Genomic DNA, 18961 nt, shown 5'->3' on the forward strand with positions numbered 1-18961 from the left:
CATTTTCCCGCGCTTTGAATTTTTTTTTAGTAGCGCCATGTGAGGGAGAACGGGCAACTCGACTGGTTCAAGTCAACTCAACTCTGAAGTTGAGGCAACTCGGGTTCAATTTTAGTTTCCCCGTGTGAGGAGGCACTTAAGAAAACAGGTGACAGAATCCGGTACTCATTTTACTGGGAGGGTATCGTCAAGGAGACGAAGGAATTTTGTAGTGCATGTGAAAAAAGCTTCATAGTTCAAAAGAAAAAATGAAGTCTCAGACAGAGCTCTAATTATGCCGGTAGCAAGGCCAGAATTGCCGTTTCCGATTGTGATCATGGATTTTATTTTTAATCGGCTCAATCACATCACCCACATAGAACACATATACACATGGAAAAACAAGAAAGCTGCAGGGGGGTACGGCAAAAGAAACCGTCGATATCCGAAAAACGCAGACTGGCCGACCACCATCACAGCATCTCGATCTTAGAAGAGGTATAATATATCTCTTCTAAGACCTCGATGCAGACAATTTGGTGCACACTCCATAAAAAGACAATGTAAGTGCAGACGGGATATTACGTTTACGAACAGAATGAACTGCGTGGACCGATATATAATGAACATTAAATGTTTTCGTGCACTTTTTATTGCAAATTATGCAAATATTTATTGCTGTCAGTATTGTGTTATTTGATCATATCCTAATTTTGATTATTCGTATAAATGTGTTTGCTCAGCGAGGGCCTCCTTCTCCTCCTACACTCTTCCATCCCGTCATGTCTCTCGCGTGACGGGTTCAAACCTCACAGCATGCAAGGGCGTAGCGAGGGGGGGGGGAGAGACTTGGGGGTGTTGCCCCCCCCCCGAAATGTGAGAAAATGGCCGAAAAAAGGGAAAAAGATGGTAAAATTTATTGTTCTATCACTTTGGTCCTCCCCGAACGAAATTTCTGGCTACCCCTCCCCCCGAACAGCATGTAACTAATTCCCTGCATGCATACCACTGATATGCTCAAGAAGAACCTCTAATACAGAAACGCAAATTACTGACATACTGTATTGTGTTTTCTAATTTGTGAACTTTATGTACTAAGGAAACAAGGAAACATTTATTTTCTGGATATTATGCTGAGGTGAACGCGGAAAGAAAAGTAATCTTGTCTCCGCCGGGACACGAACCTAGGCCCCCTTGCATACCGGGCAAGCATGATCATCAAGTCCCGGCGGAGACAAGACGACTTTTCTTTCCGAGTTCACCTCAGCATAATATCCAGAAAATTTTTCCTTGATATCTTGGGCTGAGAAAGAAGCAATGTATCTCTATGAACTAAGCTCGAAAGTTAAATATTAACAGAACATTTTTAATGTTCTAATATTTTGAAAAAAAAAAAACCGTACATGTAATATAAAAATGTGCGTTGCATGCATGGTTGCATAAAAAATATTTATCGAAAGTATAAAAATATAAAAAATCTTTTGACAATATGTCACAATTTCAGTTCATGCTGAATGCATGAATCATGATCATGGCATGATAGAAAAAAAATCTGGAGAATAGGCTCTCTCTGGTTAGCTACACTCTACACTCGTGTGCAAATTAAGAGAATTTGCGAATTTTTGTGTCTATTTTCATACAAAGGCACTAATAATGCCACCGTAGAAGTATGCAAATATTCAGTGTCGAATACGTAAGCGTACACGTGCGCTTGGTGGGAGCTGTGACCACGGAGGGGATGATAAGGGCACGAGGCGTTTTCCACGATTCGTGTGCTCGAACTCCTCGGCGACATTCGCTGTGTTTCTCGCAAGAGTTTGGTAAATTTTATAAGCTATCACACACACACAGGTAAAATGAGTAGCCACAAACGTGTGGATGACGGAATGAGATGGGGAATCGTCGGTAGATTGGAGGCAGGGCAATCACAAGTTCAGGTGGCTACAGAGCTCGATGTTACGCCCAGTGTCGTCTGCAATTTGTGGAAACAGTTTCAGGACACTGGATCCATATCGAGAAGACCTGGAAAAGATCGTCGAAGAGCCCCGACGACCAATGAGGATCGTTATTTGGCACTTTCAGCGTGGCGTCATAGGACTGCTACAGCATCACAGCTCTCAAGTGAGCTGCCCGCTGCCACTGGAACTCGATTTCACGGTTTACTGTTGCCCGAAGGCTTCACGAGAGAGGGCATTATGGCAGAAGACCCGCTGTTTGCGTCCCGCTAACTGCAGCACACAGAAGAGCACGTTTAGCATCTTGCAGACAACATCAGTCTTGTACCAGACTTCAGTGGCGCACCGTACTCTTCACAGATGAGCCTGGTACCTGATACCATCCCTTCCACATCAGGGAAATGGACCACTATGGTGGTGGAGGTGTCATGGTCTGGGCAGGCATCATGTTGGACTGCCGCACATCCCTCCCTGTGTTCGGCAGAGGGTCCCTGACTGCTAGGGGGTACAGAGAGGAGATTTTAGAGCCCTATGTTCAACTTTTCAGGGGCGCAGTTCCTGTTCATGGACTACAACGCTCGTCCACATCGGGCTCACCTGGTCACCTGGTCAACGTTTATCTGGAAAGTAAGGATATTCGGCGTATGGATTGGCCAGCCAGATCTCCTGACCTAAACCTTATAGAACATGTCTGGGACGCTTTTGGAAGGGCAATTGCATCTCACCATTCCCCTCCGAGAACCATCCCGGAACTGGAAACTGCGTTGCTGCATGAGTGGGACCGATTGCCACAGGGAATTTGATGTTGCAGTTGGCTCAACTGCCGCTGTGGTGGTCAAGTGGTCATAGTGACGAACTCGCATCGCTAGGATCCGTGTTCGACCCCCAACGTCGCCGCAGTGGTGGTTGGCTGAAGTTGGTTTCCTGTGGTTCCCAACTTCGAGGCGCAAATGCGAGCCGATCTCCCCATTAAAAAGTCTCGCCACAGAGAGCAACATGCCTACAACGATAAATTACTCAATCATTACACTTCACTCATAGTCAGAAAAACTGGTAATAGATGGCAGCACTACACATAACAAGCATTACACAGAAACAAATTTCACGTCAGGTTTCACTACACGTACACGCACATTCCCGCATGTACCAATTCGTTAGAGGTTCCGCAGAGGAATATGGACGAGGTGCATGTGTGATTTAGTAGTAGTAGTTGACTTAACTGCCTCGTGTCCAGTATGCCGTCACGCTGTGCGACCTGTCTGACTGTGAGAGGGGAACATACCCCATGCTAGACTCATTATCGGTTCGATCTCGCAACGTGGATTTTGGACATTCCTGCAATGATGAGAATACTGAAAATCATGCGTGCGTACTATGACTTTTGTATGGTACATTTCTTTCTCTGTTATAACTGTGTATTTTTAGCAAATTTCATTAAAATCTGTCCTCTAGTTTTTCAGAAATTTGACTTAATGTGCTAATTCTCTTAATTTTGCACACGAGTGTATATAAATTTTTTCTTAGTATGTATTACTGCCTATTGCAGGTAGCACATTTATACATGGACGGAGCTACGGGGGGGGGGAAGCATTGCCCCCGCATCATCAAAGATTTGTGCTGGTGACGCAATATACATGTGTGCAAAAAGATTGACAAAATCATTATGGTGTCCCCCCAGACCTCTTCAAGTCTATCTCCGCCTATGCACGTAATTATATCCAAGTATGGGCTACCTGCATAATAACAGTGTAACACATGATAAATATAAAGTGGAGGGCTCTCATCAGGCAGAAGTTAATAAATATATTTTATTAACCATAAAACCATTAATATAAAAAACGACAAAAGAAGAATTGTGCCAAAAGGGTAAATCTACGTCCAACTGTGGAATATTTTGGTCATTTTGTGTTATATTTGTATAAGTGGTATAGCTTGTGATTATTTGCAAATTAAAAAAAAAGAGTAAAATAAAAATATTCGAGTTACAAAATATGCCTCTATAGAGGAAATGTTCTTGTTCGTTATTCTCTTTATATACTGTGAAATTCATAATAAAAGACTGCTCTATAATTTCGCATCAACGTTTTCCATTCCTTGGGAAAAAGGTAAATATGTTGCTGCGGTGAAGCAGGGACGAATAAGCTGAATTAAAATTTTAGTGGAGAGAATATTCCAAATGCATCTTTGTTTCTTGTCGTCTACGTCGACAGCAGATACTGTTTATGGGCGGGATTTTGGCGACGGAGAACTTTCCACAGCAAGTGGACTTTTCCCATTTCTCTGATCATGGACATCCTGCGGCAAAAGGAAAAACACATAACCTGAAGATAAGTCATCATATTTTTCAAATGCAAACAAAAGAAAAATTAGTTGAATATCATAAAACAAAAGTCAATTCCGTTTGTGATAATGGAAAAGATTATACTTGTCGATGCAATAAAATGTTTGAGTTTCGCACTTGAAAGAGTCTGTTCTAGAAGCAAGAGAAAACTAAAATATACGAAGTATTAAATTTAAATTTTTGCACAGAAATATATGAATATTGTACAAATAACATGAATTGAGGAGTGAATTTCGAAAAAATAATGTGCGTGAGTTTTCGGAAAATTCAGAATTTCATAATATTTATAAAAGTTGCTTTATATGCCCCCTCTTGGGATACATTAGAAAATGCATTCCATCCATTTTTATCCAGCTCACAGTATGGTTAAGGCAGTGTCGTCTTAACGTATGGGCCCACCCGAGCACAACCCGGGGGCCTCAAGAGAAAAAGGGGCGTCACAAAATGAAATCTAGTTGAAATTTTTGAGAATTTGCTTGGTAGGGCCTCAGAAAAATCACTTGGCCCAGGGATCCATGATGCTCTTAAGACGGCCCTGCGTTAAAGTCTCACTTTCTAACATGGTGAAAAACTTCGCTCTAATAGAAATACCATTAAAAGTACTATTTAACCATTGGTTTATTTCAAATTTTTTACACATGTTCTTGATTGTATGCGCTATCCTATTCCACTGTAAAGCTTCACATATCTCAGATAATGTTTTGTAAATTTTCAAAAAAAATGCATTAAAAACAGCTTGTGCGCATGATAAAATACCACGACATCAATATATATATAAAGGAAACTGTTCAAATTAAATTTTAAAATACATATTTAAAATTAAATTTTAAATGAGATTGAGTCAATGAAATCTCAAACTTTTGCTTTCGTTCCACGAACACACTAAAGTTTCCTTTATATATGTTACTGCCCGAAATTGGCCAATTCGCGATGGGACCGGCCACTTCGCGAATTGGCCAATTTCGTTAATTACTGATCTTCCAGTTCATGAAATGGCCGGCGATCCCTGGCCAAAGTCCGATAACAAGTTGGGGTATTTTTCGTGATAATTATGCCTACGTTTGTTATGGCAAACTATCAAATCGCATTCACGATGCGATAATCATTTCTTTTCTCCAAAATTTGGCAGAAAAAACTATATGTTTATATAATTATTTTTATATAGTTTTTTCTCTCAAATTTCACTTTTTTTTTCTCTCTTGTCACATGGAGCTAATCCAATAGAGCTGCTATATATACACATGTATCACACGTTGGCGATTAAAAAAACTGGATTTGGCTCCTACCGGACCGTCATACATCAGCACATCGAGTTTTGGCCAGGGATCTTCGCGAAATGGCCGGCCAAAGTCTGAATCATTTCTGCAATTTGCCAAAACTCTTGGCCAATTCGAGAAGAGGCCGGCCCCGTCGCAAATCGGCCGCACTTCAGGCTTCGGCAGTAACATATATATATATATACACAGGGCGATTCAGAAAAAATGGGAAAAACTTTAAGAGGTGATAGTACATATCAATACAAACAATTGTCATCAAAGAATTCATGGTCTAACATGAAACGTAAACGGCTAGCGCGTTTCGAAACGGCCGCTCCGCAAACGTTAAAACGGCATTCCTGTTGAAATTTATCTGGAGAAAAAGAACACCATGCATGCAAATGTAACCTGGGGAAGAAGAAGAAAAAATAAAAGGCGCGGACGCAATCCCGTACGTTAAAACTGTTAGAACGGTTTTGCACTCTGGAATAACTTCACAGGGCTGGCGTGCACGCCTTTCATTTACTGTGACGCAGATTTGCATACTGTTTCTTCTTCTTCCCCAGGTTACATTTGCATGCATGGTGTTCTTTTTCTCCAGATAAATTTTTTTAATGATAACGTGATCCTCACGTATTCCCAAGGGATCAACATGATCCGTCCAAGGAAATTCAACAAGAATGCCATTTTAACGCTTGGGAGCGGCCGTTTGCGTTTCATGTTAGACCATGCATTCTTTGATGACAATTGTTTGTATTGGTGTGTGCTATCATCTCTTAAAGCTTTTCGCATCTTTCCTGAATCACCGTGTATATATATGTTATTCACATGGCCAATGTCCGAATTTCAGACATTCACCAGGTCAATATTTAACGAAATTGGCCATTCGCAATTCGCGAAGTGGCCGGCCCCGTTACGAATTGGCCAATTTTGGGCTTTGGCAGTAACATATATATTTTGAATTGATTTTTATTCAATTGCATTGATGTCATGGTATTTTATCATACGCGCAAGCTGTTTTTAATGCTTTTTTTTTGAAAATTTACAAAAAATTAAGTATCAGAGATATGCGAAACTAACAACGTAAGATAGCACATACAATCAAAACTATGTGTAAAATATTTGAAATAAATCAAGGTTAAATATTATTTTTAATGATATTTCTATTAGAGCATAGTTTTTTCGCCATGTTAAAAGGTATGAGACCCCTTAATAGGAAAATCTGATGCTACAGTGAGTATATAGTATTATATTTATTTTTTAAAGTAATTTAGTTATAAGGAGGATTGTTGCTTTTTGCCACGTGATTCGTTTGAAAGTCTCAAACACCTCAGTGAGTGTGAGTGTATTTGTGTGAGTGAATATTGTCCATATAGTCAAACTTGTCGAAATTTAAAATATATATTTTCCAATTTAGAAAATACAAATTGATATCTTCAAAATAACAAAATAAGTATCTCCATCTTAAGTTATATTTCTATCTTAGCTTATCATATGTAAACGGTAAGGTGATGAATACAATTTTTCTGATTAAGCAACATTATATGCATTCACCGTCGGCTTCAGTCACCATAATATGCTGCTTGACAATTGCTGAGGAATAGCAAGATTTTGTGTTGTAAGTTATGTCAGCCAGTTCGAGACCATAATGAGTCATCTTAGAAAATGTGACTAAGATTAAAAATAGCAGGGAGTATGTGTGGTGGAAAAGAGAATATGTATCTGTCAGGTGGTTTCGATTTCTTGAAATTTGGCCAATTCTAGGGAGTTGTATAAGAAGTGCAGGGATTAGGGGATAGTCGGGTGATATGAAATATCGGGTTTTCTCCGCCTTCAGGTATGGTCGCCAAGTGGAACGTGATAAAATATTTCAAAATGCCCCCATCATGTGCTCTGCTGCTCGATTGTCACCGTCATTATGGCTTCTGTAAAACAAGGTTTGTTTTTCCACTTCCAGAAATTTACTCAGGCAAGTTTTGAAAAGGGTTTATTAATTATCGGAAGAGAGCCCAATAATTTAAAAGTAAGCACAATGTACATCATTAGAGTTGTATTTTATTGTGCTGTGCTTATTTTTTAGATGACGCTTCCTTTCGGTTAGATAGGACGCTATTTTTTTCCGAGGTAGTACGTCGAGTTATATGGAATAGGCCTACTCCAAATATCATCTAAGTTGGTCTGGAAAATCTGTACAAGACGGGACGTTTTGGCAGGTGACGAGGAGAGGTCTGAGAATAATGTGTGTCCTGTTCATGGGACTTTAATGGTTCTGGGGCAGAGAAAGAATATTGCATCTGTGACTTTTGTAAATGACTTTATGGCATCACCACCCTCCACTATAAAAACAAACTATGAAATTTTATTTTTCATTGTTTATATAGGTTCATTAAATTTTATTTCTGATCAATTTAGTCAGTTTTCTTTATTTTGAACCCCCCCTATTTCATATTATTAGACTATTTCATATTATCCCCCGAACATATGACAATTCTCAAATATGACATTCATTTTTAAATACCATAAATTTGTCATGAAACGACAAGAATCCAAATTTTATAAAAATACAAGTTTCAGGTTCCCGTAATCTTTTAAATTAGAATAATAATAACAATAATAATGATATAATGGTTTTTCCCCCGCGCTTCCTATACTATACTACTCTGTGGAATACGTTCACATACGTTCCGATTCAAGTTCTCATTAAAAGTTTATAAATTAACTTGATTTATTTGACGAAACCGATTATATATGAATTAAACTAATGTTCCTACATATAATATTTTACATAAGTGACAGCGTATTTAAATTTTCTTGAACAAATAATTTTATTAACTTTTTCGGCATTGGCAAATACAAGTTGATTCAACTGGAGAGGATTTCTGTTCCAAATTGAGTTTAATGAGAGTTTTAGGAGAAAAGAGACAGAGAGTTCAAAATATATTGTCTCCGCTGTAAACAGCAGTTTTGGCATTCGAGAAGCATCAATCCTTCCCCCCCCCCCGTACTATTTGGAAGCGCAACTCCTCCTTAGATATTATTTAGTTTCTTAGGAAAACAAACAACAGTATGTAAATCGAAAGTAGTTTCAAAATTAGGTAACTAAAATTACGGATTTTCTAAAAAAAAGAGAAACTCAGAGTTAAGAAATTCCAGAGGGTATGACAAATATTTTCAGCATATTAAATTGCTTCATGTGGGTGGCCAGAATTTCTGTGAATCTATCTATATTTGTTTGCATCTAGAAAATAGTTGAGTGAAATGAATAAAATATATGTTTATAGCATCAATCAATATTACATACAAGGCTGCATAGCTAACAGCATGCACCGCAAATGTCTGGCAAACCGCTGATCTACTGAATCGAATCTCGCTGAAGGAATACTTACAATTAGAAAAAGTATCCAAATAAAACGCGTGGACCTCAGATAAGTCATTCATATTGCGCGGGGGTTATATTTCAATTTCAATTTTATTGTCATTATTATTGTTACAAAACGTATAAATAAAAAAAAAATCCATCAAGGGATCCATACTGGTGGACACACCAATTTCATAAGGTCATTCGATCATTTTCGTGGCACCACGATCATTTTCTGCACACGAGGGCTAGTTAGACAGGGACCTACAAGTTATTGCCGATTCCGAACGGCAGGCTTGTTTTTTATACTCGTCGAGGGATTGGCGCGCTAACCCCTCGATGGGGGACTCCCTGCGGTAGCAATTTTTTCTGTGGTCATGTCACCGTTTCTGTTGTACCCCTGTGTCAGGAAAGTTTTCTGACGAGGACGAACCGGGTATCGAACTCGCGACACCTCTGCACATCCTTTGGTACTTTAGGCGAGTATCTTATCGACCTGGGCTACCCGCGCCCAATTTCATAAGGGTACATGTGCGTAAGGGTCTTTATGTGCATAATAGATCCACATTAAAATGAAAAACTAACGAGAAAAAAAAATTATAAACAAACAAACAAAAAAAGTTGGAGACGGAGAAGAGAAAACAGAGCACTATCTATGTATAAACGTAATAGAGGTTGTTATACAATTCATGATTTTTTTGCACAAATATTGATATTTATTGGTGAATCTGGTGTATGCAATGAAATTAGTGTGTAATCATGATTAGCAAAAAAAAGGAAAACAATATAAAATGATAAAATAATAATAATAGAAATAATAACAATTTATTATGGGCAACGACTGGAGGAATATAAACGTATCAGTTAATATAATTATATTTTATCTATAGCTCGAAAATTGCGTGTATATAAGTCTATATACATGCACAAAATTTTTTTTTCATACGGACACCCTGTACTCAAAACTCCAATTAGACAGTTGATGCCCTCTCTCGCCTGAGGCGAAAAAAAATCCACATTTCCACGTGCGATATTCGCTGAGATATTTGAATTCAAAAAAGGAGAAAGGTTGGGGGGAAACAGCATAAATACGGGTATAAAACGCATTTTACCCGCATTTACCAAACTACGTTTGCTATGAATGGTTAGCGTTCAAAATATTTGATTAAAATTCAGTTAATCAGTTGATTAATCAATTAAAGAATTTTGATTTGCCAGTCAAAAATTTTAATCGATTCCCAGCCCTAATTTTAATTCCTTAGTGTAATAAATATGTTGAGAGTTTTCATGTACCTGGTTTTGTTCCTCCTTGTAGTTTGGATTTCATTTTCAACCATGTATATGTTACTGCCAAAGCCCAAAAAAAATTCGCGAAATGACCGGTCATATCGCGAATGGGCCGATAATGAGAATTTCAGAAATGATTTGGCTTTTGCTGGTCGACTCGCGATGATGCCAGAGATACCTGGCCAAATTTCGATGTGCTGATGTAAGACGGTCCCATATGCGCCAAATCCATTTTTTCATTGCCAACGTGTGGTACATGGCTATATATAGAAGCTGTATTGGATTAGCTTCATATGACGAAAGCAAAACCGTAAAAATAATAACACAGACATGTAGTAACCTCATCCTGACTGCGGTTTAATGGGTTGCTGTATCTAACGTGGGCATAATTATCACGAAAAAATACGCCAACTTGGTGATGTCCCCGAATCATGTCTCTTGACATCGGACATTTGCCAGGCATCTTCGGCCAATTCGCGAATTGGCTGGCCAAAGCCCGAAATTTGGACATTGACAGTGTCAGTTTACAACGAAATTGGTCAATTAGCGAACTGGCCGTCACTTCGCAAATTGGTCAATTCCGGGCTTTTACAGTAATATATATAACTCGTAAGTTACTTGAAATTCAACTGTATGTAATAACTACGCTAACTTGTTTATCAAAAATTATGAAAGAAATTTATGTTGAAATTACTAAAATTTGTGCCTTTGTTTCCTGCGGCAAAGCAGGATCTTGTTGAACATCTATTTCTCTTGGACCACATTCAGTCTGTGACTTTCTTTTGTAATCAGGACTGACACTTTGGCTACCTGTTTAAATATATAAATTTAATTAAAACCAAAATACTGCTGCATATACAAGAAAAATGGTGAGTTTACTCCAAACAACTTACAACTATTGATAATATTTCGAAACAAGAGTTTCATAAAGCATAGATTTTTAAAAATAATTTTAATTATTTTACTACGTATTGCAATCATTTATTACTGAAATGTTCAGAACTTCAACATCGAACTTTTTCTGGAATTCACGTTTTTTTTTTTATATGGGAATTTTGCTTTAACCATTCTCATTTCAAACTTGAATCAAGTTGAAGCCAGTTCAGCGTTTTTTTTGCGGGGAAGTGTATAATTACTTTTTATCACTAATAATAAGAATAAAATATAATTCATAGTTCTGTGATATGTTTCACATTTCTTCATTCACTATATTTATGCTCATAACAGTTAAAATTGGATGAAATTTATATATTGAGTTAAAGTTATTATATAATGTTAGTGATTGTGTAAAACAACGATCATAAATTTTATCTGAAATCGCCTGCTATAAATTTTATACTACTAAACATTTGTGCATGAGTGTACATATCGTTGTTTGTGTAGAATACAGAAGATGGGCCGTATTGACTTGATATTTATTGTTTTTGTATAAAATGTAAAATATACTGGGTGCATAGGTAACAGGGCGTAGGAAGTTTTACTAGTGTGAACCGTTGATCCTAGAGGCATATATACTTCCAATCAGAAAAAGTATCCAAATAATGTTTAATACTCAGATATGGCATTCATGTTGCAAGGGGGTTGTATAGTTATTAAAATCAAAAAAGTTAGCTTTTTATACGGACACCCTGTGCCGTATTGAACTATATAAACCCAATGAGAAAGTTGTTGCCCTGTCTCTGATACTGATGCCAACGAAAAAAAAATTGCACGTTTTTAAGTGCAATATTTGCTGAGGTACTCGTATTTGAATTCGAAAAACGGGGGAAAGTTGTGAAAAAACATCATTAAAAAAATGTGGGTAAATAGTTTTTACATTGGCTCAAAAATTGCCGTTTGTAGGGACTGTACACAAATAGAATGAACTCAACCAATTTGTTTTATTGTTCACAGTAAATAGTAATCACATTTTAGTTTTTTTTGACAATTATTTTGACAATTACAGAATTTTTACAACTTTGAATTCAATTTGCATTTCGCGATTTGTGAACCATGCCTTTAATCATTGGTGATAAATGCTGAAAACTTCAAAGTGAAATATCTCGGTTAATATTACATTCAAAAACATGCAGTTTTTCTGAATGATTTTTCGGAGCCGCATTTACATTTATTTCACTGGTTGCAAGTTTTAGCACATAGGGTCTAAATAAAAAGTTAATTTTTCTATTTTTTTTATGTATGCAACACCTTGGAAAATTCAAGACAATTTGAGTAACCCCACGTCATTTGAAAACTTTTTGTAACTGAAAGTATGTTTCTAAAGTAAACATTTGCGACATGTCCGCTATCCAAAAAATTTGGGAATGCTTGCATATGGATCTCATGTTAAGTTTACCGTGTATCAGTTTTGTACCCCACCTTCCTAAATACTAGTTGGTTCCCTCCTTCCGAAATAAATTTCTGGTACGGCCCTGTAAAATTGTATACAACAATTATTGGATTTGAATGATTATAAGTGCAACAAACTTACCTCTGCGAGTGTGTAAAGGAGACATCTGAGAGCAGATACTGAGCTGCCTCGAACCAGGTCCTTCTACATGGCTTGGTCGTCTACCACCCCTTTTTTTCCCCAGTTTTATATGCATAATACGGGGATGAGGAGAATTAAATATGGTTCTGTGGTTCCTAAAACGTGCTCTACGTATAAAAGAAAGAAGATTTGTTTAAAATCTATGATAAATGAAAAAAACCCTTTTTATTGCAATTCATATATTCTTCTTAGTTCAGAATAGAAAAATTTCAAACATATTAGAGTTGAATTCCAATACCAAAATAAAATTCAAAAATTTCCTATTGATGAAAGAAATACAGTGAGTATGAACACATAAAATTTATTCCGTTCTATGGAGTTTCATTTATGTAATACTTTTTTTAAGACATTAGTAACATTTTTTTTTTCAAACCGAGCACAACTCAGGTCTATTGCCATAGGCAATTTACTACCTAGTGAGTTGTGCCGGAATTGTAAGTATGTGTACCTAACAGTCTGAGTGCGTATCTAGTGTTATGTATGATTTATGCTGCCATCTATATCTCAGAAGTGAAGTGAGTGATGTGTAGTGACTGAATATCTGTACTGTTTGTAGGCCTGTTCCTCTCTGTGGCGAGACTTTTTAACGGGGAGATCGGCTCGCATTTGCGCCTCGAAGTTGGGAACCACAGAAAACCAACTTCAGCCGACCACCACTGTGGCGACGGTGGGGCTCGAACCCGGGTGATGCGAGTCCGTCACTATGACCACTCGACCACCACAGCGGCATTAGTAACATTTGTAAGACCTTTGCGAATTGCTCCAATGATCTAGAGAAGTGGTTCTCAAACTTTTGTCACCAGCGGCTCCCTTGCCCAATTCATGGCTCATATACGGCTCTCCAGATTAGTTTTATAGATATTTTCCCATGTAAAAGAACTACAGAGTGTCCATAATTAAAAGACCCTATTTTAAAGTAGCCTACAGGTGAAACCAGTCATCACAAAAGTGTGAAATTTTGTGGAGGACTTCATGAAGTGGTGGGAATTTGTTTCAGGGGGAAAAAGTCAGTTGTACATGTCGCCACCAGAGGGAGTTTCAATTTGAATACCTGTAGTAAACATGTAAATTTATGTGATGTCACGCAGTAGCTGTTATAAAACCTAGAAACATTCGCGGAGATCTCGTTTCTCAATGTGTTTGCTGCTCACAATGACGATAAGTTTACGAGATCGTGCTTTCTTGGTCAAATTGTTTTACCAAAACAGCAATTCCGCAGTAACTGCTCTACGGAAATATCGGTCTTGGAAGAGGATTCGAAAAAGTCCAACGAATGATAAAAACCTTCGGAGTATGATAACGACATTTGAAAGCCAGGATTGTTGGCTGTTCGTCCTGGAAGAGGAAGAAAACCAGTTTCTATAGACGCAGTACAGGAGGTTTCGCCTTAGGTGGAAGAGGACAGAGCTTCAAATTTTCGTGGTAGCACTAGTGTCAGGCGTGTAGGACAGGCGTTGGATAGGCCACGTCCAACTGTCCATAAGATCATGCGGAATATCCTCCGATATTTTCCGTACAAACTTCACTTGTGTAACGGTTGCTTCCACATGATTATGACGCTCGACTCCGGTTCTCACTGCAGTTTCCAGCTCGCGTTGAGGTCGATTCAGAATGGCCTTGGAATATCCTCTGGACAGACGAAGCGCATTTTCACATGGATGGTGCAGCCAATACTCACAACTGCCGAATTTGGGAACCAGAAAATCCACACGCTATCTTGGAGGTTCTGTTGCATTAACCAAAAGTGACGATATGATGTGGATATACTGCATCATTTATTCTCGGTCTCTACTTCTACTAGAAGTTACGTTCTACAGGTCCAGTGATATGTTCGATCACCGGGAAGTGATATGCAGCATTGCTGTTACAGAACGAAGTTGTTTCGGCTCTGCAAGCACGTCACTGCCTTACAGACACAATCTTCAATGCAAGAAAAAGCGCCTCCACACATTGCAGTGTGTGTTAAGAATGTTTTTAAAACCCATTTTACAGAAGAACGTGTCATCAGCCGAAACTTCCCTAATCTCTGGCCTCCCCGATCCCCGGACCTTAATCCATGCGATTTTTGGCTTTGGGGGCATTTGAAACGTCTGGTAAGTCGTGACAATCCAATAACTTTACCTGACCTTAAAGGCAGCATTTCATGCCACCTGCTGAACATTTTCCGCACACACTTCGGTCAGTTGTGGAACATGCCATTTTGCGATTTCACATGGTATCTGAAAATGATGGCCATCATGTGGAACGTGTTTTGTTGCAGTAACAATTGTTAAAATTATAAACGTTTGCCTAAATGTATCATTTCTTAATAAAACGCCCTCTGGTGGCGACATGTGCAACTAATCTTTTTCCCTCGAAACAAATTCCCATCACTTCATGAAGTTTCCACAAAATTTCACACTTTTCTGACTGGTTTTTCTGATGACTGGTTTCGCCTGTAGGCTACTTTAAAACAGGGTCTTTTAATTATAGACGCCCTGTTCTTCAAAGCATAAATAGGCACACAATTCAATATATCCAGGTCACCGTAACGTCCATGACAAAGGTTGGTGCCGCACGCTTTGAGAAACACGTGTGTAAAAGAGTGTGTGTAAAATTAAAATTTCTCACTGAGGAAGTAGATCAATGCCAACGTTTTTAAAATATTTACACTGCTGGCCACCCAAATTGCAACACCAAGAAAGACAAGAGATATCGCAACAATATTTATTTTGTAGATAACATGTTGACCAAGCATCAAATGATTAAATTTATAGACTTCTGTGAAGTGTGGTTCCTGCCAAAATCAGTAGCCAGAGTAGCCGCCATTGTTGGAGATCACCGCTGCCACACGCCTCGGCATTGATTCAAAGAGACTTTGGATGTGTTCTTGAGGTACAGCAGACCAAGCAGCTTCCACGCGTTGCCAAAGTTGATCTGGTGTGGCAGCTGGGGATGTAATCTGGGTCAATCGTTGAGCAACCATGGACCACATGTTTTCTATCGGCGAAAGATCTGGAGAGCGAGCTGGCCAGGGAAGCAATTCAATCTGGCGATTGACGAAGAACCTTTGGACAATGCGTGCCACGTGTGGTCGCGCATTATCCTGTTGAAATATGGCTGTGGGCAAGCCCTGAAGGTAAGGAAGGACAACTGGCTCCAACACCTCGCAGATGTAGCGCTGGCTTTTTAAAGTACCGGCAATGCGTACTAGAGGAGTGCGAGAGTGATATCCAATACCGCCCCATACCATAATACCCGGTGCAGGACCAGTGTGGCGGTGCATAACGCAGCTGTTCAGCATCCTCTCTCCACGGTGTCTCCAGACTCGAATCCGACCATCGTGGTGTTGCAGACAGAAGCGTGACTCGTCAGTAAAGACAATTTCATTCCATTGTGCCGTCCACATCCTTCTTTCATCGCACCATTGGCGGCGGAGACGTCTGTGGTTCTGCGTCAAGGGTAGACGAAGCAATGGACGTCTTGCGGACAGACCACTCTGCTGTAAACGGCGTCGAATGGTACGCGCAGACACTGGATGATGCGGTACAGACTGAATGTGTTGTGCTATGGTTCGTGATGTCGCTGAGCGATCCGCCACTGCCATACGCACAATGCGCCTGTCATCACGTGAAGTGGTGCACTGAGGTGGATGCGATCGAACACGTCGGTCCGTCGTACCCTCCTGCATCCAACGATCACATATCCGCATTACAGTTGTTTGGTTTCGTCCAACACGACTATCGATTTCCCTGAAAGATAATCCACAATCTCGGTAGGCCACTATCCTTCCTCTGTCGAACTCGGATACTTGATCAAAAGATGATCGCTGTTTTCTACGAGGCATAATTGATCGTTTTTTTGAAAAAACCACAAGAAAAACACAATTGCCCTACATCAAATCGTCGAAATCTCCAAGCCTTAAATAGCACTTTGAAGTGGCGCCACAGGCGCGCGTGATGTGCGTCTGCGCTGAAATTCTAATCATTTGCATATCTCACCTCCGCTAATGCATGTTGTAAATTTCATATTATTTGCATGCTTCCTTCAGGGTGTTGCATTTACGGTGGCCAGCAGTGTATTTCTGTCAACGAGTAAATCCTGAAAGTATGAAGAAAAACCTGATAAAATATGAATTCGTATTTTACTTACTTGCTGAAAAGGTGTAGGGCTACACATATTCCAAGAAACATTATTGCAAGTACAGCCATAATAATGATCATGTTCACATCAACACGCGGAGTCGGAAGTTCTGGAGAAGTGGGACTGACTCCCTTTTCATCAACTGCATTATCATCTGTGCAATAAATATGGAAGAGGACATATCCAGAATAAGATTAAGAATTGTCGTAAATTTCGTTCCATTCACATGCATCAAAGCAAAATTCAGTAAATTTTAGTAGGTATCGATGAAACTAATCACCGTATTTCTCAGAACTATCAACGCGGTGCTTAGTTTTTTTAAAACGTAGTTTTAAACCCCTTGTAGCTTTTGGACACACAATAGTTTCTTCATTTTTGTCGCACCACGGGCGTTTTCCACATACTAAGATATTGAGACTGGAACCTACAGTTTATAGGTTGATCGTCGTTAGTTTGTGAATTGTAGAACGCTGGTCGTTCTTATCGGCAACATCATACAACGTGTTTTTTCTTTCAATTTCTCGCCGAGACATTTTGTTGCGCTAACCACTTTGTAAGGAAGGGAGAATTTCTGAGGTAAAAAATGGATTTAAGCGGTTATCTTAGCACCGTTTTTGTTGTACCTCTGTGTCAGAAAAGTTTCTGACAAGAACTGAGCTTTATTTACTATAACTAAACTCGCATTACTTCCGAACATCTTTTGGTGCAGTAGTGTCTTATATCGGCCTAGGATACCACGCATCTACTATTGTGCAGAAAATAAATTACGATTGTGCAAAAACAAATTTGAAAGAAACCGACAAAATATCCTGAAACTATAAACCATTATAATCGCGTTGGGATAATAATAATTATTTTTCCAATCTCTTCATTCGTTAGTTTATTCAACTTCTAGTTCACGGTATTAAGAATTTATACATACTGATCATTCATGCTTATAATTATTTTCCAACAATGTTTTGCGCGTGGAATGATGTAAAATACACGCATTATAATTCCATAACTTAAAATTGAACTTCATTTTAGAAAAGGTGGTGCACTCACGTAAAGCTCACAAATATTTGCTATGTGTTTTTTCTCCCTTACTGTGGTGCTTATTACGAGAAATACGGTAATTTCAACGCCTTCATTCAATCGTACTGAAAGAACGGTCGTATAAAAAATATCATGGGTACGTATATTTGTAATACATACATTATATTATAACATTCAATTATTTATTCTCGGAGATAACAAATCATGAACATTTATGTACATTGGCACAATAACTGACATTTTTAAACTAGGAAAAGCGACTACAGTTTCTTGCAGAATAAGAAAAATACTATTCAAAAGTTCAAATTTATAGGCAGTCTCTTTTTATTAGCATTTTTCTAAGGAGCTTTCATAGTTTTTGAGAAGCTTTAGAATGCTTTACTTGTGTCTCGGTTAGGGTTTCCACACACATTCTTGGGAATTTTTTAAGATTTCTCGTTCCTGAAATCTCGAGAAAAATTCCCGGGAAATCGTAAAAAATACTGTTGCAACACAATAATGCAATGGAATATAAGAAATTTTCAAAAAAAAATCAATGGAAATATTTGTTGAAAAATTAATCAATTTCTCTATCATTGCTTGGGAAAGAAATAGAGGAAAGATTCATTGGGGGGGGGGGCAGAGGGGAGGGGCCTTCCAGTTTCCAATTCTGAAAACTGTACAAGCAACCTTGTGCCTATTATAAAATCCTAATACTGAGAAAAATATGCAAAGAACCGGCAGCAAAAAAAAAGTCGTTCTTTCCTCCATGGAACTAATTTTATGACCATGTTTGGGAAACACGACAAATGAATACAAGACCTGAACAGAAGCATTGCGTTTCAAATAGAAAGAATTTGGAGATACTCTCCTAGAAAGCACATAGCAGGTTACGATTCCGGTCTTTTGTGTTCTCTTCGATTAATTTTACTTTCCCGTCCCATCACAATGACAGGCTATTTAGCAAATGTAAGTAGAGAAGCTAAAAATGTGAAGAAAACAGGAGGATTCTCAGGGGCGTTATATAGCCGTGATATAAAGGTATGTCCATGGCCCCCACATCCTGTAGCGGGGCCCCTAGGCTGGGATCTTTTGCGGGGCCCTCGGTCAGACTTTTAA

The 18961-nt window shown here is 38.7% G+C and overlaps 1 protein-coding gene across 2 annotated transcripts in view; it reads right to left on the reverse strand.

Annotated features, from left to right (window-relative positions):
* Positions 1–3722: 3722 nt before the first annotated feature.
* Positions 3723–18961, reverse strand: part of LOC149085436 (uncharacterized) — a 30708-nt gene continuing 15469 nt past the window's right edge. Inside the window, exons 3-6 of one of the 2 annotated variants that reach the window (XM_089233439.1) lie at positions 16838–16982; positions 12647–12813; positions 10871–10986; positions 3723–4229 (exon numbers count right to left, since the gene is read on the reverse strand). In XM_089233439.1, coding sequence (XP_089089565.1) covers positions 4155–4229; positions 10871–10986; positions 12647–12813; positions 16838–16982 — 503 coding nt within the window. In that variant the 3' untranslated portion in view covers positions 3723–4154. The remainder of the gene's footprint in view (positions 4230–10870; positions 10987–12646; positions 12814–16837; positions 16983–18961) is intronic. The other variant, XM_089233441.1, reaches the window with a different exon arrangement.

Source organism: Pholcus phalangioides, unplaced genomic scaffold, assembly GCF_987345545.1.
Source record: "Pholcus phalangioides strain wild (caught in Gottingen) unplaced genomic scaffold, Ppha-v1.0 ptg000007l_1, whole genome shotgun sequence".
NCBI classification, from domain to species: domain Eukaryota; kingdom Metazoa; phylum Arthropoda; class Arachnida; order Araneae; family Pholcidae; genus Pholcus; species Pholcus phalangioides.